We start from the raw sequence: 24,716 nt of genomic DNA, 5'->3' as shown, positions 1-24,716 counted from the left end.
ATCAATCGACATTTTCACAAGGGCTAAGTAACTGATGTAATATGAGATATTCCTCTTTACCTTTCGTGCGGTCCGATGGGCATCGTCTCCCCTCTGTGTACAGGGTGCTCCATACCCTCACCTCAAAAACAGAAAGATGGCACTTTCAACAATTGTGACAAGTCTGTCATCCATAAAATAAACATTCAGCAAAGGAAAAACATTCAGTTTTCTTCAGCCAACAAAAACAAAATATAGCTGTCAGATGATGAAGTCATTTTTCATTATTAGTAAGTTAGACTCACATCTGCACTTTTAACAGACCTCACCTATTTGTTTTGGAGTGCACCACACTATTTTAGATACAATTCATTGCCAACGATTGTCAATATTCTAATGTTGCAATTGAGAAGCCTCTCTTTACAATAGGCCATGCTTCTAAAGTTAGCAAATATGATACTCTGTAATCACAATATACATGTGCAACAATATCATGAATGTAGCGCAGATCACAGGTAACAGTCCAGTTCCACAAAATTTTAACATTTTCAAAAGATATCTACAACTATTTTCTAAAACTGAGGTAGTAATGAGCCGCAACACAAGCTGACATTTAAGAAAAAACTAAGTTTTAAAAGTTTAGTATTAAATGTTATATGTGATGCCTGTAGCTACTGTACTAATGACAGTGGGAATATATATATATTTTCGTTTGCTCATTTTGAATGCATATTGGTATATTGATAAAGGTGGGGGGGCACTTCTTGACCCCTAAACTCCTGCTGAGATGTGACAGTTGCATCATATTTCTATAACTTGTTGCTTTACACAGAACTGGGCTAATGGAAGCTAAAAATATCTTCAGCGTGCGTCACCCAACAGAACAATCTTCCTGTAATTCTGCTAAAAAGACGTTCAAAACAACCGGAGCTCACATTGCTCTCGAGTGTTGTTGTATTATAAACAATGGTAAATAGGTAAACTTTCCTCTGAGGTCGCAGCTGGGTTCGCTGTAGCTACTCTGGGTACATGACACATTATTCAAGTCACACAGAACTGATGGAGCTCACAGCTTCGATGTGCTAAGTGCTGCGAGCTCCCACGCATTCTCAACAAGTCGCAAGGGTTTGTCATTTAAAGAGCTAACTGCGACATGTTGGGAGAAAACTAAGTCCTCGGCGAGGAAGCTGACTTTGCTAGCAAAGCCTTTGGGCTACCATGGTTTAATGTTAGTGCTTGTTAGCCGGGGGACGACACGGATGTACTGTCACAAGAAGCAACGCTGTCAGCCGGGGGCACCGCTTGATTTCTGGCCATGTTGCCTCCACACTGTCCTTACATCTCCACTGGGAACAGGCTAATGCTAACTAGCTAAGCTAACCCTTTTAACATTGGCATTAGCCAGCTGGATATAACATGAGATCAGGACAGTCGACTGTAAGCGTACCGAGTGGGTTGCTGTTTGTACCACTGTGGTATAGCTGTGGTATATCAACCAACAGGAGTGTTAACCAGCCGGGTCTCAACATGAGTTAGTTGGGTTAGTTATTAGTTAGTCTGGTTGGTCGCTTTGCCACCCTCAGAAAATGACAGTGACCGACTGTCAACCTGCTGTTTGTTGAGCTTAACACGCTATGTGCGGTATTCTATCCATTGTATTACTCTTAAATACACTCAGTAAACTTTTAAAAAGCAGATTCCATACCTTCGAACACGAGACAACGTTAACCAGCGTCCTTGTTTTCTTTCCGAGCCCTCAAATCCACTTACACGACGGGAGCCTCCTTCCTGGTGTTGTCCAATGGGGTTGTCGCTTACTGGGGGAGCCGGAGCATCCGAACTTCTCATTGGTGGAAGAGTATGGCAATCTTTTCCCATTGGCTCAAAACTTCCGTTACTAAATAAAGAGGCTCTAAAGGAGAGTCCTGTTTCTGTGGAGCGCGTGTAGCCTGGAACAAGCATCTGCACTGCTGAGGCACCAACTCATTGTGATTTATAGAAGTTTACTGTTGTCGTTCATATGAAGTCTAAGTTTGAACTTCCATGGAACTCGACTTAGGAGGTTGTGTTTTCATTACTGTTTGTCTGGAGGATTAAAGCAAACACCACTTAACCAATTTTATTGAAACTAGGTGGAAGTTTGGGGTATGGGCCCAGGGAGAACTCATTCCTTCTACAGTTGATTGCATTATGAATGGTATCAGAGGATACCATATCTCTGGGTGTGTGAAACGTCATGCAGCTTGATTGAATTTAAGGGGACTGTTAGTGAAGTTTGAATGCCATTCTAGTTCTTTCCATTGAACCAGTTAACATCAGCGAACAAGGAACGTAATGAATAAGATGAATACATTTGAAAATAAATCTTCTGTCAAACATATTTCTTTCTTTTAAGGAATCCTTTCTTTAGCTCATAGAAATTATATAAACATAATCTTCTTTTTTTATTGTCATGTTGTATGAAACCAAAGAAGACATATTTTATTTTAGTATGTCACTCTACACACTCGTCAAACACCCTAAGCTGTGGGGGATTCCATTTGGCAAGGTCTGCAGAAATGTTCCTGTGCTTTCACGGTGGGACACACCTGAGCTGTATTAATTGGATGTATTTATGTATGGAGGACGCCAACATTTAAAAACATTTATAAATTAAAAATCAACTTGAAGATATATAAATAAAGTAAAAGTTCAGGAGGCCGGAGGTTTGATTTGATTAATGAATTATGAGTGACCCTTACTCCTTGTGCTAGTTGATGGGAACAATATCTAATTAATTTGATCACCAAATATAAACCCCAAGGTTTTGCATGAATTTTCAGAATTATATGAAATTAAATGTGTCCCACACTGTGATTCCTGTAAGGCGTCAGAAGCCAAGGCTGCAAACTACTGGATTATTCTCTAACAATAGGTTTTTAAAGCATGTTAAAACATCCAGTATCTAAAATCCAAAAATATAAAAGTAACTTTGAAGTAAGGCTGTCAAATATATGTAGTAAAGTACAATACAATGGTTTTCTCTGAAATGTGTATCGAAAAGAGTCACGGTTTGGCCTAGTTGGTAAAGTGGGTTCTTCAAAGCGAAGGTCACGGGTTCGATTACCAATCTTTCTTATCTTCGTGCAGGCAATATACTGAACTCTTAAAATTGGCAGGATTTCAATCACCTATTAATTGCAACATATATTACACTTTGTAAATTTAAATTAATTAAATATAAAAAAATTAAAAAGAAAAATTAAATTAAATAAATTAAATTATGATTTTTTTTTTTTAATAATAAAAAGCCTGCGCGCCCAATTCCTGCACAATGGGCTTCTGCGCAGGATGTGCGCAATGGGCTTCTGCGCAGTATTTAATGTAATCTATCTATCTATCAATCTATCTATCCATCCATCCATCCATCCATCCATCCATCCATCCATCTATCTATCCATCCATCCATCCATCTATCTATCTATCTATCTATCTATCTATCTATCTATCTATCTATCTATCTATCTATCTATCTATCTATCTATCTATCTATCTATCTATCTATCTATCTATCTATCTATCTATCTATCTATCTATCTATCTATCTATCTATCTATCTATCTATCTATCTATCTATCTATCTATCTATCTATCTATTTATCTATCTATCTATCTCCTGTATCTACCAGCACATCCTGGGCTCATCCACCTTGCCTGCAGTTACTCGATAAATCCAGCGGGGGGCGGACATCACGGGAACCCCTCCAGCAGCTGCAGTCAGAGTGAAGCAGAAGAAGAGGGCCCCCATGAACCAGTCTATGCTATGAACGCCCCTATGGCCCCGCCCTTCGACTCTCCTCCTGCTCTCAGATGTGTTTTCCTCTGTTGTGTTTATGACGCGCTGCACTGGCTCCGTCAGCTTGACAGCTCATCAAACACACCGTGTTGAGACAGGCGCTTCTTGCCGTCTGCTTTCATGGAGGATACTTTACCGCGAATGAGAGGAATTGAACGCAGCGCCGGATGCTAGTGTGCACTCGGTGTCGCTCATTCCTACGACCAGATTACATTTGTTAGCCTAGCTGCTTGTAGCATTCTCACTGATACGTTATGGCGTGACGTGGGAATAGAAAGTGGTTTTAAATCCTAACGCCGGTATCGAGTGGTCAGTGTCTGTAGAGAGACAAGCACATGCGTGCAGAACTCTGTTTATTCGCAGGTTAGGCTTCTAGACAGCTGCCTGGCGACTCACTTAGACTAGCTAGCGAGCTAAACCCACGTTAGCATGGCGTCAGATACAAGTGACACCGAGGAATTTTATGATGCTCCCGAAGACGTCAATTTTACTCCATCACCTAAAGTGTAAGGAAACGCATTTGCTATAATACAATGTTGTTAAAGGGGACAGCTGCTTGTTTTTATCCTATCGGCTGTAACTTGTATGTGCCTAGCCAACTTAGCATTAGCAGCTAACCGGTTGAATTGGCAAAGAAGCTATTAAAGTAAAGGAAACGTGAACTCTGTCAAGTTGCTTGGAAGACAAGTAAGTTATAATTAAGTGGCCAGTCAATTGCAATGTGCTGTATGGACAGACGTGCAGGTCACCGGCTGTGTGACAGTGCAGGGAGAGTCCGTCCCGACAGACGAATCACATGATGTTATTCCTGAGATCCCAGCAGCACAGGATTTGTTTGTGAAAACAGGTTCCCCCTGAAAGCTGAAACCAAGATAAAGTTCCACAGTTTCCATTCAAAACAACTGTGTGTTTGAATACCAACGTGATATTTACTGGCTGTCAGCGTGGGGGAGCCTGGAGGCGGAAGTTCAGATGGCCCCAGTTAAAACGTTGAATATTGACCAAGTAATGTTTGGCAATACAACCACTTTATGATAGATTTAGACTTAAATATTGGGAAATAACTGGTGGGAAATCGTGAGAGATTTGATTCAGCCTTGTATCGAGTAATTTGACATGTCAGGAATGAATCACTATTCATTTTTTAACTCTGTATCTATGTATTAGTTGGCAAGATCATGCAGAGAGTTCAGCTCAAGTTTTAGTTCATTTGTTTTTCTTATTGCATTTTGTAACCTTATCTCTTTGTGTGTTTTTTAGGTCTCCTACAAAGTTTGTCATTCCTTCACCTAAGGTATGTTTATCTAAAGCCGGGCAGTGTTGAAACAAGGCAGTTTACAGTATACTGTTGTGCTGACTTGCTGTTGGAGTGATTATTATAAACAGTAGGGGCCTCACGTTAAAGGTTGAAGTTCATTTACATTTCATCATACCAGAATTCTCTTCTAAACAAATCTCTTTTAGGCAGTTGGTTGTGAGTCTTTGTTGTTTTGCAAAATGTGTTTGTTAAATACTTTTCTCTTTGCTACTTACAAAAAGTGTATCAGAAACCGGCCTTGGTTAAGTATTTTACAGGTTTAGGCACCAATGGCTGAACTGAGCCCTACTTATCACTGTTCTAACATTGAGTGTTTGACTAGCTAGAGGTGACTGCACTGTTTACATTAGTTATCCTTGTAGTTGCACTAACCTTAAGGGCCTTCAACTTTTAAGATATAACATGTAAAATTTTGTGACACAATCTGTTGAGTTATGAGTCGGGTCTGCAAATATTAAGCCCTTTGCCTGGTAGCCTTCCTCCTTCATTGTGTAACTGGTGCTACTTCACTGCGAGGAAAATGTAAATTAAATGCAAATTAATCTCTACCTGCCTTTCCTGACAGTTAAACCTGGAATTCAAATAAGCCCTGCTCGTGACAGATGGCAAATAAGATATACTCTAACTGTAACACAGCACTGAACTGATATTTGAATGGAACCAGGAGTGAACTTTGCTCTCAGAACTGAAAACATAGATTTTTCAGCAAAGCAAAAGTTGTCTCTCTTTTCTTATAATGTAATTGAAAGCTGGTCTTCGACCTCACTAATGTTTTTTGTGCATCTGTGGTATGTTTCATATTTTCCCAATTGTTTTCTGAACAGCTTTCACAGAAATCGCTTGCAAAAGAGGTGAGCTGTGACACAGCCACGTCTGAGACTCAGCAAGATGATCCCCTCCAGGTAATGTTTTTCTCTACTGTGCCCCAATTTACATTATTTTCATCAGATGGTCAAAATATTAGAGTCAAGTCCTATTCATGTGTTTTTATTTAGTTTGTATAAAGTGTGAGATACTTAGAGCCCAAATTGAGACAACATCTATGACTGTGGGTTTTAGAAATGTCCTTTCCCACACCATCCATGTCTTATGTGGATGGTGTGATCCTTCTCTTTTGTGATGACTGCTAAAAAGAGACATAACTTATTTCTTTTGTACTTGAGTTAAACATGGGAACTTGCATCACAGGTTCTGTATTGTTAAATTAAATAATTACTATTTTCTCTTCCTCACAGATCATTGATAGCATCATTGAGGAGAGTAAAAAGGAAAGTGCTGGGGAGGTGGGTGCAGTGGCTCAGCTATTAGATCAGCTTCATGTTGATGTAACGGCAGAGCCGGAGCCGAAGGAAGAGATTAATGCTCAGGAAGTTCCTGTGGAGATATTAGCGGCAGATGTCGAACCTCAGCTTGTCGAGAGGCAAGAGGAACAACAGGAAAGTGCAGCTACAGACGGAGCATGCTCAATACCCGCCCCTCATCCCGCAGATCTCCCAGGGCCGTCAGCTGGGTCACAAGAACTGCCCCCAGACATCACCAGCACTATAGGACAGACTCGGTCATACAGGGCTGTTGTGGTTGCAGACGGGGAGCAGGAGCAAAGGCCTGCAGACATCTTAGAACAGGTACCATTCACAGACAGGCCGGCTGACTCTGACTCCTCTGGGCCGAGCAAACCACCACGTCAATTCACTGTAGAGCCAGACATTGTAGCCAGCACCAAGAAGCCTCCTCCCTCACGCCCACCCCCTCCCAGTGGAGGCCCTCCGCCAAGACCGCCTCCCCCATCGTTGCAGACGCTTCCCTCCAAGAGGTCTCAGGAGTGTCTGAGGCCACTTGGACTGGAAGGTAGATTATAATTAACAACACAAAAGTCGATAAGTGTTTCTTAAATCTAAACTGTGTTTTGAATTATGGAATGTTCTGTTGAATCATTGCTCAGTGTGTACGGTCGGACCAGTCTGCAGCGACGCCCTGGAGCCCTCTGGCCTGGTCTCTCCCAGCAGCACTGTGAGGAGTTTAACCAAAGAGCTGCAGCATTCCTTGGATTTGGCCAGTGCCACCAGTGGGGAAAAGGTGGTAACGGCTCAGGTGAGTGAGCCCGGGAACTGAATCTGTTTTTAATGGTGGTGGAATCACATAGGCAGCAACAGCTCCCTTATCCAGAGCACTATTGCACCACTGATTTATTTTTATTTTTTTAGGAAAATGAGGATGACCAGGGGCCATCTCAGAGCGGAGGAGCAACTCCAGGCCCTCACCGTCCACGTTCCAACTCTGGTCGAGAACTGACAGATGAAGTAAGAGTCCCTCCGTGTTTCTTCATAAGTCAACCTCTTGCACATTCCCTCTCCCAACCTTCCACACACCAAATGTTTGATTTCTTAAAATAGGAAATCCTGGCTAGTGTGATGATCAAGAATCTGGACACTGGTGAAGAGATCCCTCTGATCCAGGCAGAAGAGAAACTCCCCGCTGGAATTAACCCTCTCACTCTGCACATCATGAGAAGGACCAAGGAGTACATTACGTAAGAAGAGAATATTTTCTCTGTATGCGCTGATGACTTGATTTGTCTCAGTGGAGGGGGGGGGCAGGGTTATATGTCCCTTACATAAACTGTCAAGTGAGAGACCCAGTGTGTTTTGAAGACTTGGATGCATTCATAAAATGAAAATAAAAAAGACAAGGAAAACAGTGTTAGAGTCACACTTCAAACTTAAAAATAAGCAGTTTGTGCGGTAATATAACACACTATACAACTAAAAGTCAAACATGGACAGAATATAATGAATCCAGACAAACCATCAAATCAGGCTCTGCAGTGTTATTGTCTTTGGATGATTTAAATATGTATAAAACATTTCCCCTACATTTTAACAAATGTTATATTTTCTGTGGTATCTGTTCCTAACAGGAACGATGCAGCACAGTCAGATGATGATGAAAAGTCTCAGGCTCCACTGACGGACACAGATGGAGGGAAACTGAAACAGAAAACGTAAGGATTAGTTACTTGTTGAATCGTTTTGCTGGAAAATCATGTTTCCCCTTCAGATTACAAGATCTAATATTTTTTGTATACTGTTCATACCATTTTTATGAACAGAACCCAGTTTAAAAAGTTCCTGGGCAAGTCTGTGAAGAAAGCCAAGCATCTGGCCGGGGAATACGGAGAGAAGGCAGTCAACAAAGTCAAAAGTGTGCGGGATGAAGGTAAAAGAACACAGCAATTTAAAGCGGTTTCTGAAGACAACTAAACACTTCAAATGTACTCGTGTGGTTCAGTGTGAGAAAATATAATTGTTAATGTGCTGCTCAAAACTAGATTATACAGTATAGTGTGGGTTTTTATAATTTACACTGCACATAAGCTACTCAAATAGGGTGATTAGTTTTATATTAATAATTCAAAATACAACACAATGCAGGTAGAGATTGCTATGTGTAAAATTATGTTGACAATAATATCACAGGATAAACAGCTTGATTCTAATTTCTAATTGACTAACTCTTTCTATTTCATGAGGAGAACATGTTTCACTTTAAAAAGTATTGATATTACCTGTGGATGGAACTCTACATATTTATAAAGAAATAGAGAAAATGTACCTGCTCCCACAGAGCACTTGCTAAATTAATCAGTCTGAGCTTCTACATTATTTTTAAAGACAACACATGCTCAGTAATTATGAATGCCTCTGCTGTCGTGCAAGTTTTGATAATCTCAGTTCTGACTTTTTCTTCTTTTGTGGGCTCAGTGTTTCACACAGATCAGGACGACCCGTCATCCAGTGACGATGAGGGCATGCCGTACACCCGGCCTGCCAAGTTCAAGGCAGCGCACAGCTTCAAGGGTCCTTTTGATTTTGATCAGATTAAGGTCGTGCAGGACCTGAGTGGAGAGCACATGGTGAGAGGAGCTCAGTTCGACTTGTTTCTCATGTTTAATTATAGATGTGCACTGATGTACCACTGTATCGTCGTCTCGGTCTCAGGGTGCTGTTTGGACGATGAAGTTCTCTCACTGTGGGAGGCTGCTGGCTACTGCAGGCCAAGATAACGTGGTTCGCATCTGGGTCTTGAAGACTGCCTTTGACTACTTCAATAACATGAGATTAAAGTACAACACTGAAGGTAGCCTCATCAGCAGCTCAGATTTGGTGTCTAAGATGAGTGATTATTTTAATTCAGAAGCTCAGCTTTGGCTGTAATATTTTTCTTTTTGTTCCTCCAGGTCGCGTTTCACCATCTCCGTCTCAGGAAAGTTTATGTTCCTCGAAATCTGACAATGATCCTGGGGTGAGTGACATTAATGACTTTTGATTTATGGGGTGTCAGGCCTCCAGAATAAATTGCTAATGGTGTGATTATTTTAATCTTGTGGCTCATAACATAATTAACTCTTACCCTAGGCAAGTTGTGTTCCAGAGGACCCAGACACAGAAGACAGGAACGCCCCTTTCCGTCAAATCCCCTTCTGCAAGTACAAGGGTCATACAGCTGACCTGTTGGACTTGTCCTGGTCTAAGGTGATTGTCTTATTGTCCCATCTTCACCCTTTTGTCCCCTGCTCTTCACATATTTTAGAGAATTGCACGGCTGAGTTTGATCTCGTAACAATTTTTCTATTTTTGTCTCAATCTAGAACTTTTTCCTGCTCTCCTCTTCCATGGATAAAACCGTCAGACTATGGCACATATCCAGGAGAGAGTGTCTCTGCTGCTTTCAGCACATTGATTTTGTCACAGCCATTGCTTTTCATCCCAGAGTAAGTTGACTCGCGTTGCATTACTTGTCTCCACACAAACCAGGCTTCTATCCAAATGTATTTATAGTAACACTTTTTCCTTGTTTCTCAGGATGACAGGTACTTTTTAAGCGGCTCTCTGGATGGGAAGCTACGGCTCTGGAACATTCCTGACAAGAAGGTAGCGCTTTGGAACGAGGTGGACGGCCAGACGCGTCTCATTACTGCTGCCAACTTCTGCCAGAATGGGAAGTATGCTGTAATTGGCACCTACGACGGCCGATGCATCTTTTACGACACAGAGGTAACCAGATCAGCCTTCTTTCTTCTTTATCTGTTATCAGTTGATGTCCAGACAGTGTTCATTCCAGCGTTATATCCAATCAATCATTCTGTTTGTGTGTCACTTTAGCGTCTGAAATACCACACCCAAATTCACGTGAGGTCCACCAGAGGCAGGAACAAAGTAGGACGCAAAATCACCGGCATCGAACCTCTACCTGGAGAGAATAAGGTAACATCTGATTTCCACTACACATACATCTACAGGATGACTGATGTCCATGTAATGAAGTATATCAGCGAGATTTATTTTTAAGACAAATGTCCTGTTTGTCCTTCACAGATTTTGGTGACCTCAAATGATTCCCGCATTCGCCTTTATGACCTGAGGGACTTGTCTCTGTCCATGAAGTACAAGGGTTACGTCAACAGCAGCAGCCAGATCAAGGCCAGCTTCAGGTGAGGATGACTTTGCTTGGAGCATTTTGAACTAGCATTGTTGATACTGAAGGGGCCTTCAGTCCGGCGCTTACCTCGTGTTGTGAGAGTGCAAATGTTGGAAACTGTTACTCCGGACATTTTGGAGAACTTTTCCAACCAGTCCCATAATAAATAGTCCCATGGGAGAATATGGCAGCAAGATTCACAGCGACACTGACCAATATGTCAATTTGGAGAGACGAGATTCCAGAGATAAGAGACGATTTACACGTCATGTCCCCAGATGCAGCCTCTCCCTGAATAACATTCTCCTCTTTTTGAGAACAAATCTAACTCGGACAATCTCCTGCTGCTTTTCTTCATATTTTAAATCCATAATTAGCAGAAGCATTTTCCAGAGATCATGTCTGAAAACAGCTCTTGTAACACTTGGATATGTCGGGCTATACCGGTTATGCAAAGAATGATGTATTGTGTGACTGTCTTCCTACAGCCATGACTACTCGTTCATTGTCAGTGGCTCAGAGGATAAGTACGTGTACATCTGGAGCACTTACCACGACCTGAGCAAGTTCACATCTGTTCGACGAGACCGCAATGACTTCTGGGAAGGGATTAAAGGTAACTGTGATGAGTGTTGAATCACAAACCGCATTTTAAAAAACACTTCCTGTGTAATTTTTGAGCCACTTTTACTCTCACTAATTACATTTTCTTTCAGCACACAATGCAGTGGTCACCTCCGCCATCTTTGCACCCCACCCCGGCCTTATTGTTCCACCAGACACCACGGCAGAGAAACCAGAAGCAGAGTGTAAGAGCCTGGACTCTGAAGACTCAGAAACAATACCCTCAGGTACGTTCACTTCAATTCTTTCATGTTCAGTTCACATGACAGGACGGTCATATCATTGCTGTAACACTGTGCCTCCCTTTGCAGGAGCCCTGAAGACAGACCACACGGAGGTGCTTCTCTCTGCCGACTTCACGGGAGCCATCAAGGTTTTCATCAACGTAAAGAAGTTCTGAGCAACTCGGGGTGAAAATCTTCACGTTCAGGCCTGTCTCGTGAACACTGGTCCTACAGATGCGTTTCAGCCCGACAGGAGCCATCGATTGTCACCCAACTACCGAACGGTTACTGCTCTGAGACAGTTGTCCGGAGCATCTTCAGGACAACATGGACCCTAAAATGGAGGATGAGAGAACGGGTGGAAGAAATTGACTCTACAAAGCAGATCGTGTTGTGTTTCCCTGTCACATTTCTGTTTTTTATTTTTTAATACCAAGCAACTGTGAATGGTTTTGGCATTAAGAAAAAGGAGACTAGGCCTGAAAGCCAACTGTCTGTGTGGTTTGAGCTGAAACGAAACCTGTTCAGATGTGTAAAGTTATAGCTGTATGGAGACTCAGTGTAGCTAGAAAGCTATTTTTAATAGTATGGGCACCTTACTAGTCTGTTTTTGCTTCCACATTTCAGAGTAATTAACTCCTAACATGTGCAAGACACTGTCCTAATGTCCGTCTCAAATTTTAATGCGTCTTTGTGTTAACAGATGTAACCATTTGTCCTGAGAGCAAAGTGGTTTGAAATGTCATTTACAAACTATTTGTGCCTAAGAAATCTAGATCGCTTTTCAAAATTGAAGCTGTCCTCAAGTAAGAAGCATTTCAGCGGATCACAGTACATACAGTGTTTGATACAGGAAATCTGTACACGGTTCCAACTGATCAGGGCTGGGTATCATAGGTTTTTTCAGTGAGTACTGGCTCTGAAATACTTTTGATACATTTCTTTGACCAATGAAAGCACATTTCATTATATAAAATAGTACTGTAAATTTACTATGTAACATTGCTTACTTACTGCTTTTGTAAACAACCAAATGATGCTCTCTTAATTTCCTCAATAAAAATCCACACAGAAACTGCTGGTTAAGCTTTTGTTGTAACCTTGAAAATCAATTCAGTAGAATACTAATTTGATACCTGGCCCTATCAATCATTTCCTCCAGACACACACACACAGTTCATCACCAAGAGTGATTTATTTTTGTGTCGGATCTTTGCAGCGACATTTCTGGTTGACATTTTAAAAACAAACATTAAAACAAAATATATTTAATTAGTTACAGTGTTCAAACTTCATGATACAAAAGGGTGCTGAATCTTGCATGATAGTGTAAGTCAGGACTCGGCGTACTGAAGTGTCCGTCTGTTTAAAGAGCGCTGCGGGGGGGCAGCGTCCAACCCATGGACACCAGCAAGCGAATGGAGGTCAAGTTCCCGAGCTGAGAGTCAATGTTTGCTCTTCTTCGTCTTCTTGTGGGAGCGGTGAGGTGACCGGGATCTGGACTTTCCTGCCTTTCGGTCAGGAGACGGTGATTTGGAACGTTTGGACCGTTTAGGAGACCTGTTCCTGTTAAATGAGCGGAAACAATAGGGGAGTGATTTCAAACACGTCAATCAGGGTGAAAACTTCAGTACGTTACAAAAAAACAACCTCTTAGGGGACTAACCTTAGAGGAGAGATACTCCGCGATTTCTGAGTCTTGTCATCTGGATCTCGACTCCGTCCTTGTTTTCTGTCTCCATCTTCACTTCTTTTGCTCCTGTCTTTGTCCCTTCTGTCCTCTTTTGACCTGTCTTTGGACTTCGATGATGATCTCTCTGTCTTTTCTTCATCTTTCTCAAACTCCTGCAGTAGACGGAAGCAAATTACCGTGTGATCAGATAGCTGCTTCTATGCAAAGCACCAGATGGAACTGGCTTGTAAAACAATATCCCACACATTTGCATTCAACAGCCTGCAGGTTCTTTACAAGGGGGAGCAAATCGGTCAATGTCCGACCAGTGCAAGACGCAATGAAATGGAAACATTGGAAAAGACCATATCACATGAAAATTCCCAACATGAAGCTCCATTCTTTGAGACGCTTTATTTATATTTTTATTTAGCTAAAATATTAACTGTCAATGATCCACAATCCTTATTAGATTATGCAAAACTACAGGACGCATTAACATGAAGCTTGGAAGAATGCCCATTCAATTTGGCTGGGGATCCAGGATCGTTTTTTCACTTTTATATTATTGTGAAATAGGGCGTTTTCACACATTTTCCTTAATTTCTCAGGGAATTATAATGGATTTTGATCGTCTTGATGGAAATCTGACATTTGAGTGTATTCCAATTGGTGCAGATCCAAATACAAATCTGGATCTAGGGAATTTAAATGCAGTCTTGTATGCATATATATATATTAAATATAATTTATATAAACTCTAGTTTCTTCTTTGGACGAAGTTCTCCAAACTAAAATGATGATTAGTATCCAACAGAAGCTCGGCTCCAGTTAAATTAAGGCAGATTCAACACAAAAGGCAGCCTACATTTTTTTGCTAAACTTTACTTCCCTGTAGGTGGCGCACACTGGACTAAATCTACAGACCTCTTACTGCTGGCCCTGAGGCTGTGCTGTTTCACATTACTGTCTGATTTTTGTTACATCAGTAGTAGTTATTTTCTTCATGTTCAGTACTTATAACAAGCACTTTCCTTCATTTTACCCCTGTTTGTAATTTAAGACCATTTCAATGACACATCTGTGCCACTGAAGAAAAAATACTAGGTGTTAATATTAACAGTGTATAATTAAATGTGTGATATATCAGAATATTTATGTACGATTAAAAGATTGAAATATAAATTCAAAGCTATGCTAATAGCTTTCCAATAGCTCACCTTCTGCAGCAGTTTGTTTCTGTAGTGCTCCACTTGTTGTTGTATGTTCATTCCAGACTTTCTCTGCCTCTTGCCAGATTCCAGCTCATCTTGGAACTTCACAACCTTCACCTGTGTCAGACCCATTTTATCAGTTCTTATCTCGAAACTTTCAAATATTTTCAGAATGGTTAAGAATCACACGACAGACAGGCAGCAAACTATTGGTCCTTAATGTATGACCTTTACTGTACTATTCAATTATCAGTGATTACTAAAAATGACCACGGTGTTTCAAACTCTATTTTCAGCTAACCTAGATAGAGATTCAAAAGATGTGCACTTGCCTCCAGCTCTCTCAACTTCTTACGTTTGCTCTCAGACATCTGAAAGCTTCGGAGGGAGCTCTGGAAGTCTGCACTTTCATATTTTGATGAACTGCCGGAGTCTTCATCAGTGCTGTCACTCTCTGAGTCCTCCTCCACGTCCTGAGACTTGACGCTGTCGCCACGAGGGAGAGGACAACTGTAAATCTCCATAATCATTTCTGGTGTTTTATATAGAACTGTGAATGCTTTTCACAGATGATGCATTGAGAACGACCACTGGGTGCTCACCTGACATTCACTTCATCTTCACCGTCTTGCTCCGTCAGCGTGTCCCACTTAGACTTGGCCTTTGCTGAGAGACAAAGGAGAAAGATGAGCAGGATCGCAGGAGGAAGTGATATTATACAGAGTTATCTTGACCTGATTTACCGTCAGAAAAAGTCCCGGTATCACTTGTCTTCTCCCACTTAGACAAAGGCACTATTGAGAGGGGAGCGTTGCCGTCATCCACTGAGGGAAAGAAAGAAAGACAGCTGGTTCAGGACAAGGACAGAGTATAATTGAAAGATGTCTCAACACCTGAAAGTCCTAACCAAGGTTCAAGTTTTAGTTGCATTATTTATATTAGCCAGATAGTTTGGATTTGACAATGCAATTTAGCAAGCTCACTATAGAATGTTGTATGACATGTATATCCTATCAGCTATGTAGGCTGCATCTACCTTCACTTGAAATGTATTTGTTAACATCTGATATCAATTCAGCACTTTGTAGTCTTTCTACTTTAATGGAGAAAATAAATGAACTGTTTAGTTTCAAGCGATCCTGGGCAACTCTCACTTCCACTTTTTTTTCTTCTTCTATTATCTGAATATGGTCTGAAAGTCTGAACGATCCATTAAAGTGTGCTTACAAAAACCCAGCCATGGCTGGATCAGGATCAAGACCCATTCTTTTTGTCTGATTAAATTTTGGATGGTTAATCCAGACCCCACAGAGTAGTTGTGAAAGTGTCCAAAATGCCAAAAGTCACATAATGATTATAGTTTACAATTGCATTTAATTAAGTTGATGACCTTTTCTAATCCCTGAAGAAAACCCCACTGCATGACGTGTTCCCATGGAGACCAGAGTACACACTCAACTACACAATGGGGTGGATCACTGTATTGATCTGAGACACCTGACTTGGGCAGATAATGAATGACAGGAACAGGAAACGAAGGAGCATGTTACTCACAGGGCATTCCATCGATGTCATCCACAACGACTCCTAAAGGAACGCCATCCAAGTCATCGGAGGGGACTCCATCCAGAGGGTCCCAGCCCATGGGGCAGCCGTCCAGGTCGTCCACAGGAGCTCGGTCCAAAGGTAACCCATCTATTGGTGCGTTGTCCATGGGCGCACCATCCAGCTCAAAGGATGATTTCTACAAGGAGACATATACTTTTGTACTGCTGGTGTTTTTGTGTGTTGTTCTACTACATTTTGAACATAAACAGCTGTCCAATTGTCGAAATGTCATTAGAAAAAGGTCATAGTGTCCATAATGAGCCGAAGAACATTGAGCTCACCTCTGCTGTCTCCGGCAGCTCTTCCACTGCTTTGGCAAAGCCCAGAAAGATGTTTTGAAGGTGGATGAGATAAGGCTCGGGGTATATGGCCCAGTCTTCCCATGCTCTAAAACAACTCATGACCTTTTGCTATGGAGATAAGATATGAAAATGATTTATTTATGGTGGTTCTTTTTGGGCAAATGTCCTTGTGTGAGGCAAATAAAGACAGAAATACCTTAAACTGCTCAGCCTGCAGCCTGGCTTGTATATTTTTGTGTGCTGCATTAAGGTCTGCAAATATCTGGGATAGGTTTGTTTCAAAACTGAAAAGACAAGGACAAAAACACGTCAACACTGACGGAGAAGAAACAGAATGTTATAAATGTGTTGAAGATTCTTTGTGGCAAGTCTCTTACTATTTCCTATAATATGATGCACCAGCGACTTTGGCACACGAGTTATGCAAGATGTCTGACACGAGATACAATCTGGCAATCTGTGGGAACGTGGACAAAAACACTTTACAAACACATTCTGTGTAAGCTCGTGGATATAAAGACCTAAAAGAAGCCACTAGCCTTCTTCTGAAGGGGCGTCTGAAGCAAAGCGAAAGATTCAGCGATGAGTCCCACGACTTCCTCCGCTGCATCTGCCCGCTCAAGAGAGAACAGCATGGCGCCGGCTATATCTTCTCGGCTTGGGGTGAGCTCTTTAAGCAACATCTCCAGTCTCAGCCTGTGCCTGAAATGGTGTGTACAAACGCATGAGAGGTCTACATTTTACTCTTTTGACTACATTTACAAACCTGTGAAGGCCCGTAAGACACACTTACTCATTTCTGAGCTGCCCTTTCTTCACCTCCTCCTCAGGAGAAGCTTCTTCCTCTGCTTCTGTCCCCTCTTCCTCCTGAGAGTAGTTGTGTAGGACAGGGGGTCTCCACAAGGAGCCTCCTCGAAACAAACGGAAATCTGTGGTTCTCCACTCTGTCGGGGACTCACCCTGTGGAAGAGATGGAGGACAGATACATGGATACCTACATAGAGCTACACCAGTTGGATTTTTATGGGGTAAAATATCTATCTGGAAAGGATAGGGAGAATTCAAATTGGTTTTCCCAATACAAATTTGATCAGCAAGTAAATTATTAGTATTGACAGGTTTTCAGATTTCTAGACCAACCCCTGAAGGTGGCACCTTTTTAATAAGGAAATACCTGGAGAATGGAGAACAGTTTCCAGCGGTAGTACACATGATCTTGGCTTTTGTTGTCAAAAAGGAACCTGAGGCAGCAAAGAAGGAGGAAATTAAACATACTTTACTACTTACGTCTTCAGAAGGTAACTTAGGAGAACAACCCACTAAAAGGTACGGCAGCGCTTACTTGTAGTCTGTATTGTTTTTCTCCTTGTTCATTATTATGGCTTCAAATACAGGTCCTTCACGCACCACAAACTCTATCATCCTGTGAATAAGTAATAATAGATTCCTGTGGAGAGAGAGGAGAGTATCAGACCAAGGTTTGTGTCAAACTGTCTCTGTCAGATACTACATGAGTTCTCTGATACCTGTTCACAGTGACCTGTTGGCCCATGCAAACTGCTGGCTGACTGAAACTGACCCCGACAGTGTTATTCAATGGCATTCACTATCTAAACACATGTTACATAATGAGGTGATATTACACAAAACTGTCAGTCCCTTCCCCCCCCATCTAAATGGAACAAGCACTGTGTCAGCGTGTTTTAATATTTCCAGGTAAAAAAAAAAAATCTTTCAATCATAACATCCATTCATAAATAATGACTTGTGTTGAAAGCCACAATCCACAGTTAAAGTTTTGCCATTTTGCCTTGATTGAAGGGAAGAAACTAATTATTATGACTATGCCAGACTGTTATTATGACCACTACCTCATCTCAACTACAAAACTCATACATTTTCTTTTTTTCTGTGGTATGGTCAACAAACTTATGGTCTCAATGTAATTCTGTTGGGCTCCATGTCCGAGGGAGTAAATGATTCTCATGTAAGGAAATAAAAAAGCCTGAGAATCTCAGAACGATAACTAGAAAGAGACAGATTTACATCACCATATGATTGATAACATTTCAACAAGAAGCTTCATACTGTAGAATAGTTACTGTGGAGTATGTGTGCAGTCTGTTCATGCAGTGTTGCTGACTCTGTGTCTCATCTGCCACCGCAGTCAAACATTCATATTTATTGTTTCTCATTACCTAGTTTTTAGAATTGGCATCCACCTACAGCTGACATAATCACGGCTCGGGTTAATATTTAAAATCGAATCTGCCTTCTAGCTGTATGGGTCTGCAGTGTCTCAGCCAGCCCACGGGAAACCCAGGGCTCAAAGATGTTGGAATAAATCAATAAAGCTTACAGTCATTTACAAAGTCTGCAGCTCTTCACTGCAAAACAACAAGGAATTACTGAAAAAAAGTACAGGAGAAAATACAAATGTCTGTATAAAATATGCTAAGAACATTCACTGCACGGAAATCTGAGGCCGAAGTGACTTCTGACATCTACAATAAGCACCCCCAGCTAGGATGTCAAATTGTCCCCTTACAACGGAAAGTGTTACACTACAAAGAGTCTGAGGTGAATGCTTGTGCTATACATCAAATGCAGAAACAGCTCCTGGGACTTCCTGCTCTAGGGACATAAGAGGAGTGCACCACAGCCTCCGTCCTGTAACACTTGTGTTATTAACAGCTGGTCAGTCGTAGTAAGAAGAGTGTTTGTACCTTTCGGTTGGGATAACCACTTTGACTACGGCTTCGGACAGAGTCTGTTTGTGAAGTCAAACCAAATAGTGAAAATATTAATAAGTGAGTACTTGTACAGATGAAACGCTGCAGGATACATACAGCATAGAGAACCACGATAGCATTCACAGTCAGTGAAATGGAGGAGGGGGCAGGGTGACAAAGGTGAATTACTCTAAATTATTCTACAATGCTGAACCGTCTAAACTACCTACATTTATCTGACAGATTTGAGAGCTAAAAGGCATTAATGCTACACACAGTCAAACTGTTACTGCATTGCACATAGCACTGCATCCTGTAATACAGCACTACATGAACATGGAGATGAATTCAATGAACAAACAAACATGCAACAACATCCTAATATATTTCCCTTTTTTGTAACAGTGATTAATGTAATAAATTTCTTACACATGGATTTATTCCGAGTCAGATGGAGAAGTTGGTGCAGTTTGGACTGATGCATTTTAATTTAGCATAAAGGCCTAAAATTATATATTTTCAGTCATCTCATTTAAAAGCCTTATCCTTCTCTAATTTTTTTTTACATAAATTACTTGTCAGAGAAATGAACATAAAGAGCCGAGTGAAAATTCACATTACAGAGGAATACCGGTGACACAGTTGTCCCCAGACAAAGTTTTACCTTGTCAAGCTCCCCTTTGGACACGCCCAGTGGCTTAGTGAAGTCATTGCGGAAGCGACCCCTCGGCTGGGCATTGAAAGGCAGACCGGAAGGGGGAGGCGGCGTGGCCCTCACCCCCACCGGTGTGTAGAGAGGCTGAGGTGGAATGCGAGCTGGTTTTCCCCACCCCAGCTTCATTTCAAAACCCATAATCGTTTTACCTGCAAGACAAAGCGTTATTCCTCAAGCACAGTCAGTGTGGAACATAAACATACAATAGAAAGCAAAAGGGAGGATGGTTATTATATAACGCAAAAAGCTATTTATAAGAGTCAACCGTACCATCGAGTGAAGCCAGGGCTCGCTCTGCGTCTTTCCGTGTCATGAACGCCACAAAGGCTCTGTTGGAGGTCCTGTTGCGCTCCTCGTCAGTGCGGGGCCACATGATCTTCACACTGGCTAGGGGACCATACTTACCAAACTCTTTGCACAGCAACTCCTCATTCATCTGAAATATTACAAAACCAGTGTGAGAGTGAGAAAGCTTCCTCTGGGCTGCCCTGAGCCAAACAAAGGCAGAGTGCTCCTTTACCTTTGGGCTAATGCAGCTGATGTAGAGGTTAGTGGTGGTTGGCACAGTCAGGTCATCATATAATGCTGAGGGTGAAGAAAAGCAAGCTCAACTTGATTTAGAGGATAGCAACATTTTCTACGAGTAAAACATTGATATTGACGAGACCCTTACTTGATCGACCTGATAATGGTATATCCAGATCGCCATATGCTCCTCCTCCACCTCCAACACTTCCTCCTCCTGTGCCAGGGTCATTTTTCTTCCTTTTATACCTTTCCTCACGTTCTTCTTGTATTCTGCATTTTTTTTTAAAAAGATATTAAAAACAGGCTGGCACATGCAAATAGAATATATAAAAAAAGATCAGGTTGATTTGAAATAAAAACACTTACAGCTTAAGTTCCTCTTTGAAGAGTTCGAGATTACTCTTCTTCTTTTCATCTGTCCTTCTTTTAAATGTCTGTGGATCAAACAGGCAGCCATTAGAACTGATTTGTACAAGTGCACCGCCCGAAGTGAGAGGTCGTAAACAGCATTTAAAGATCAGTGTGAATATTGTGTTTGCATTTATACTGATTTCAGTAATTACGCCATCACGTAGACATTAAAATGCATCTTACAGCCTTTCTGCTTTCAGAGGATGATACTGGGGAGACATTCTGGGACCCAGGGACAAACTTTGTCGGAGGTCGATACAGCTTATTTTTCTTGACCTCTGCTGCTTCCTCCTCTGAAGAGAAGGACAGAAGTTCATGACCACTGACAACTCCACAATTCACAAGGTGTTCAAACTGTAATTTAGGTAGGAGGATTTAGATGAGTAAAAAGAGGAGATGGCTCTGTAATTGCCCCCGTTCTGTCTGAGCAGCTTCCATGACAGACTGATCAGAATTAAGTCTCCATCCTGCAGCTGCTTTTGTAGTTAACATTTAGATTAAAAGCACAGTCTTCATGTGTAAGAGTAGGTTTAAAAACTGCTCAGTATTGAAAGAGCCTTATTCACATCAGTGTGATAATGCAGAGCACACTATTTGGGCTCAAAGTGGGAACTATGAGTCAGCATGGTTTTCTTTAGTTAATCTTTTCAGTTCTCCTTTTTCTCATTTAAAATACTAAGAACTCCTAATTATTTCACAGAGGAACAGAAATGAGAGCTAGCTGCGTCCTATTATTATGCTAATTTGAGAGTGATGAAATTTTAGCTGCTGACCTTTAGTTGCATTCACGATACCACCGCGGACAAAAGTCTTTACTCCGGTTTTCTGGTTGCTCTCGAAAGAGGCCAAGAACTCCTCAAAAACCTCTGCTGCTTTTTCTTCCTCCTAAAATGTCAAACAGAGACATGCAGAGCATATAGTTATGAGTTTTTATCCCTTATGTCAAAATTTCAAAATGTTGATGGTGATTACTAATACACATGCACATATATTAATTGAAAAGCACTAAATGATATGTAATATTACATTTACCCCAACCTCCTTACCTTTTTCTTAATCTTTTCTTGTTCTTTCCTTGTTTTGATCACAGTTTTTCCCTTTTTATCCGCCATTCTCAAACTGCAAAACAAAGAAACAGATGAATCCAATTTAATTATAAGATAACTGACAAACTGCTAATTCTTATATATAAATAAGAGGATGACAGTGACCTGCTCTACTAAAATCAAAAATCTGACTATTTACCTGAATAAGTCATGGTTTTGATTAGGTTTGCATGAGTTGCTCGGAGAATATTCTATATATAAGAGAAATAATCAGCTGGATGCAATGTGACAAGGATGCCAGTCGGAAACCAGGTAGTGTTCAAGATTAAGTGAGCTATATGAAAACCTGAACACATCAAATCAGTAATTATGACAGGAAATTATGAAAACACAGGGGAAGTCTATAAAAATGTTTTTTTAAGAAAGGATTTAAAAGAAGTCACCAACTCTGCAAGCTTTATCTGCTCAGGAAGGCCGTTGCAAAGCCGAGCGGCCCTGATGGCAAGAGAGATGTTATCCTATGAAAATTCCAATAGGATGTTCTAATGGGATTAAGACAATACATGTCTGAATAATGCGACTAAGAATGCAAGTACTCCACACGCTGCACACATGCACTGTATGAATGTGAGTGTGTGAAGGGCAAACCTGCACCATAAAGCACAGAGTGATCATCCAGACTAGAAAAGCACTGCATGAATAAAGAGCATTTGTCCCGAGTGTGACCTTATCCTAGGTAAGGTCATCGGTGGCAGTGACTTATTCAGACTATTCTACTCAGCAGGTTTCTATTGGAACATTGGAGTCCATGAAAAAGGTCTGTCATGCTTTACATTGTGTGCACAGACTGTGCATCTCTTCCTCAGGGTCAGTGAGGAGTCACCTCCCTGGGAGGGGGGGGGAGGAGGACAGGAGGAGTCTGTGTCTGCAGGTTGAGTCACTTCAGATGATTTGGCTCGTTCAGCATCACTTCCTTCACACGGTCAGATTGTAAACACAGAGGAACTTTGCACTGAGCTAAAGTGCTAATCTTCACCCACATACAACTGCTCAGACATATGTGGGAATTCGGAAGAACTTGCACAAGCTAACGTCACGTCACTCCACCACGTCGTGTGGCTGTTCTAACCTGATGATAAGATTAAACATATATTCTGGGTGCTGCTTTAGTCCATTTGTAGCTCAGTGTCAAAAAAGGCCTGGACTTCCCCCAGGCTGTCTTCCCTTCACTTAGCTAACGTTAGCTTCAGCTAGCTGTAGCTGCACGCCCCCCTTCCAGTTAGCAGGTGAGCTAGCGTTAGCCTCTACAGGAGAAATACTTACAACCAAGCCTCGTCTTCTCCACCATTCATCAGTCACGGGCATAACAACAACACAAACACACACACACACGCATGCAATCACCCACCTCCATCTGCAGCACCACCACCAGCTGCTAACCCTGCAGATACAAGCTAACGCAGCTCAGTTGCAGCAGTGAAGAGTCGCCACAAAAACCAACCGAGCGACCGCACAGGATAAACAAGCACACTGCATGCACATAGCTCCGGAACCTGTGGCCGAGACGGTAACTTACAACGTGTGTCATGCTACTGCTTCACCATTTTTTTGGGGGGGGCTGCGACGACGATGTGTTTTGTATCACAACACGCAATCTGCCAGGAGGCGTGATGTCGGACTGGAGATCCGGGAGAGAGGACGCCTCCTTTAGGGACGAGGCTGCTTCACTGCTCATACATATTCACTCGCAGTACTTTTAAATGAGATGGTTGATCCTTCATGTGCACATTGCTTCCTCCTTTTTTTTTAATATATGTATAGATTTTTTTATTATTGTGTCATCATGCACATTATTCGCACAGGCCAGGGGTGGATGTAGGGATTTTCTAAATCAGGGGCCGTAAGGGGGGGCCACAATTTTCACAGGTGGAGGGGGGTTCGACAAGATAATGTAAGATAAACTTCCTCGATCCCTTGTTATTGCAACAGATTGTCACATTGAGGTAGACAGGTGTCCGAAAGAATAGAATAGACAATAAAAGGTGCTTATAACCAGTCAGCGTTCTCCGGGACAGCATCAATCAATCAATCAATCAAATTTTATTTGTGTAGCCCACATTCACAAATAACAATTCGTCTCATAGGGCTTTAACATGGTGTGACATCCTCTGTCCTTAACCCTCAGCAAGAGTAAGGAAAAACTACTAAAAACCCTTTTAACAGGTAAAAATATGTAGAAACCTCAGAGAGCCACATGTGAGGGATCCCTCTCCCAGGACCGACAGAAGTGCAATAGATGTCAAGTGTAGGAAAACATCATCGGGATTAAAGATTTTTAGCAGCATCGATGAGGGTAAACATTTTTGGAGGATAACTTCAATACTATCAAGTAGTCCTGCTGCAATCATAGTCTCTGGTCAGCAGCCAGCAAGATCACGATCCAGCATCAAGATTGGATCCACTATAGTCCACAGTCATTGTCCACTGCCGCCAGTTAGGATCCATCATCAGCCGTCGCCTCGGCCGTGGTCCACCACCATCCGATGCCAACGCGACAAAGGATCCTCCATTACCACTACGATCAGCTGGCACGATACAGAATCCACCAAACTGGATCCACCATTGCGCCCTCTGACGCGGGGGATAAGGCACAGAAACTCCGGGAAAGGGGTCAAGTTAGTAACAAGCATCTAAAGAATTAAATCTGTTACCAATTCCGATAAGAAAAGCAAGTAATTATCATTCTTTCACTGGTCAGCTGAATAAAAGGCTTATTGATAATCAGATATGTGCACATTAGAATATACTGACTGACCATTGACTTTAGCTGACTGCCTGCAGCTTGTCTCTTGTTGGTTTTTACTTGCTGTGCTTCGTCTCATATGTTGTGTTGTTACTTGTTGCTATGCATTGTACCTGTCTGAACGCTAGTCTGTATATATTGCTTGTATGTGTTGACTAACAACTCTTTTCATTTTAATCGGAGGTTGCCATTTTCCAAACTGGCCAGGGACACATTTGCCTGTTGAG

The 24,716-nt window shown here is 41.7% G+C and overlaps 3 protein-coding genes across 4 annotated transcripts in view; 1 reads left to right on the top strand and 2 right to left on the bottom strand.

The window, feature by feature from the left end:
• The window catches only part of klhl13 (kelch-like family member 13), a 32,599-nt gene extending 30,856 nt beyond the window's left edge, over positions 1 to 1,743 (bottom strand). Inside the window, exons 1-2 of the mRNA XM_061085779.1 lie at positions 1,685 to 1,743; positions 61 to 121 (exon numbers count right to left, since the gene is read on the bottom strand). Coding sequence (XP_060941762.1) covers positions 61 to 113 — 53 coding nt within the window. The 5' untranslated portion in view covers positions 114 to 121; positions 1,685 to 1,743. The remainder of the gene's footprint in view (positions 1 to 60; positions 122 to 1,684) is intronic.
• A 2,103-nt stretch (positions 1,744 to 3,846) lies between these two features.
• wdr44 (WD repeat domain 44) lies at positions 3,847 to 12,533 on the top strand. The gene is made up of 20 exons (XM_061086567.1): positions 3,847 to 4,320; positions 5,075 to 5,108; positions 5,957 to 6,034; positions 6,368 to 6,980; positions 7,075 to 7,223; positions 7,337 to 7,432; positions 7,526 to 7,662; positions 8,050 to 8,133; positions 8,242 to 8,348; positions 8,894 to 9,045; positions 9,131 to 9,269; positions 9,370 to 9,434; positions 9,548 to 9,664; positions 9,781 to 9,903; positions 9,995 to 10,186; positions 10,295 to 10,396; positions 10,508 to 10,623; positions 11,099 to 11,226; positions 11,327 to 11,461; positions 11,546 to 12,533. Exons 1-20 carry the CDS (start codon positions 4,244 to 4,246, stop codon positions 11,632 to 11,634), a joined length of 2,733 nt encoding a protein of 910 aa, XP_060942550.1. The 5' UTR covers positions 3,847 to 4,243; the 3' UTR covers positions 11,635 to 12,533.
• Positions 12,534 to 12,629: 96 nt separating this feature from the next.
• Positions 12,630 to 23,361, bottom strand: zgc:163098 (uncharacterized protein LOC100037380 homolog). 2 transcript variants are annotated; one of them, XM_061086568.1, is made up of 24 exons: positions 23,263 to 23,361; positions 21,687 to 21,759; positions 21,414 to 21,525; positions 20,824 to 20,933; positions 20,596 to 20,663; positions 20,375 to 20,499; positions 20,222 to 20,286; positions 19,972 to 20,137; positions 19,651 to 19,850; positions 18,981 to 19,024; positions 17,597 to 17,701; positions 17,429 to 17,495; positions 17,048 to 17,214; positions 16,794 to 16,956; positions 16,632 to 16,711; positions 16,451 to 16,538; positions 16,234 to 16,362; positions 15,899 to 16,088; positions 15,088 to 15,168; positions 14,947 to 15,010; positions 14,677 to 14,830; positions 14,351 to 14,461; positions 13,125 to 13,303; positions 12,630 to 13,024 (listed from the first exon to the last, which is right to left on the bottom strand). In XM_061086568.1, the coding sequence occupies exons 2-24, from the start codon at positions 21,750 to 21,752 to the stop codon at positions 12,904 to 12,906; spliced, it is 2,655 nt and encodes an 884-aa protein (XP_060942551.1). In that variant the 5' UTR covers positions 21,753 to 21,759; positions 23,263 to 23,361; the 3' UTR covers positions 12,630 to 12,903. The 2 variants fall into 2 exon arrangements, with proteins under 2 accessions (XP_060942551.1, XP_060942552.1); XM_061086569.1 differs by lacking the exon at positions 23,263 to 23,361 and adding an exon at positions 23,095 to 23,197.
• Positions 23,362 to 24,716: the final 1,355 nt, after the last annotated feature.

The sequence above is a fragment of the Limanda limanda genome, chromosome 14 (assembly GCF_963576545.1).
Source record: "Limanda limanda chromosome 14, fLimLim1.1, whole genome shotgun sequence".
Classification (NCBI taxonomy): Eukaryota; Metazoa; Chordata; class Actinopteri; order Pleuronectiformes; family Pleuronectidae; genus Limanda; species Limanda limanda.
Note: the sequence above shows the minus strand (reverse complement) of the source record. Positions and strands in the feature narration are given on the sequence as shown.

Coding starts and splice junctions, on each gene's coding strand:
- wdr44 (XM_061086567.1), top strand. CDS start 4,244: ATGGCGTCAGATACAAGTGACACCGAGGAATTTTATGATGCTCCCGAA. Junction 9,270..9,369: donor ATTAAAGTACAACACTGAAG/GTAGCCTCATCA, acceptor TTGTTCCTCCAG/GTCGCGTTTCACCATCTCCG. Junction 10,624..11,098: donor CAGATCAAGGCCAGCTTCAG/GTGAGGATGACT, acceptor GTCTTCCTACAG/CCATGACTACTCGTTCATTG.
- zgc:163098 (XM_061086568.1), bottom strand. CDS start 21,752: ATGGCGGATAAAAAGGGAAAAACTGTGATCAAAACAAGGAAAGAACAA. Junction 21,526..21,686: donor AAGAAAAGATTAAGAAAAAG/GTAAGGAGGTTG, acceptor TTGACATTTTAG/GAGGAAGAAAAAGCAGCAGA. Junction 16,363..16,450: donor TGCAGGCTGAGCAGTTTAAG/GTATTTCTGTCT, acceptor TTATCTCCATAG/CAAAAGGTCATGAGTTGTTT.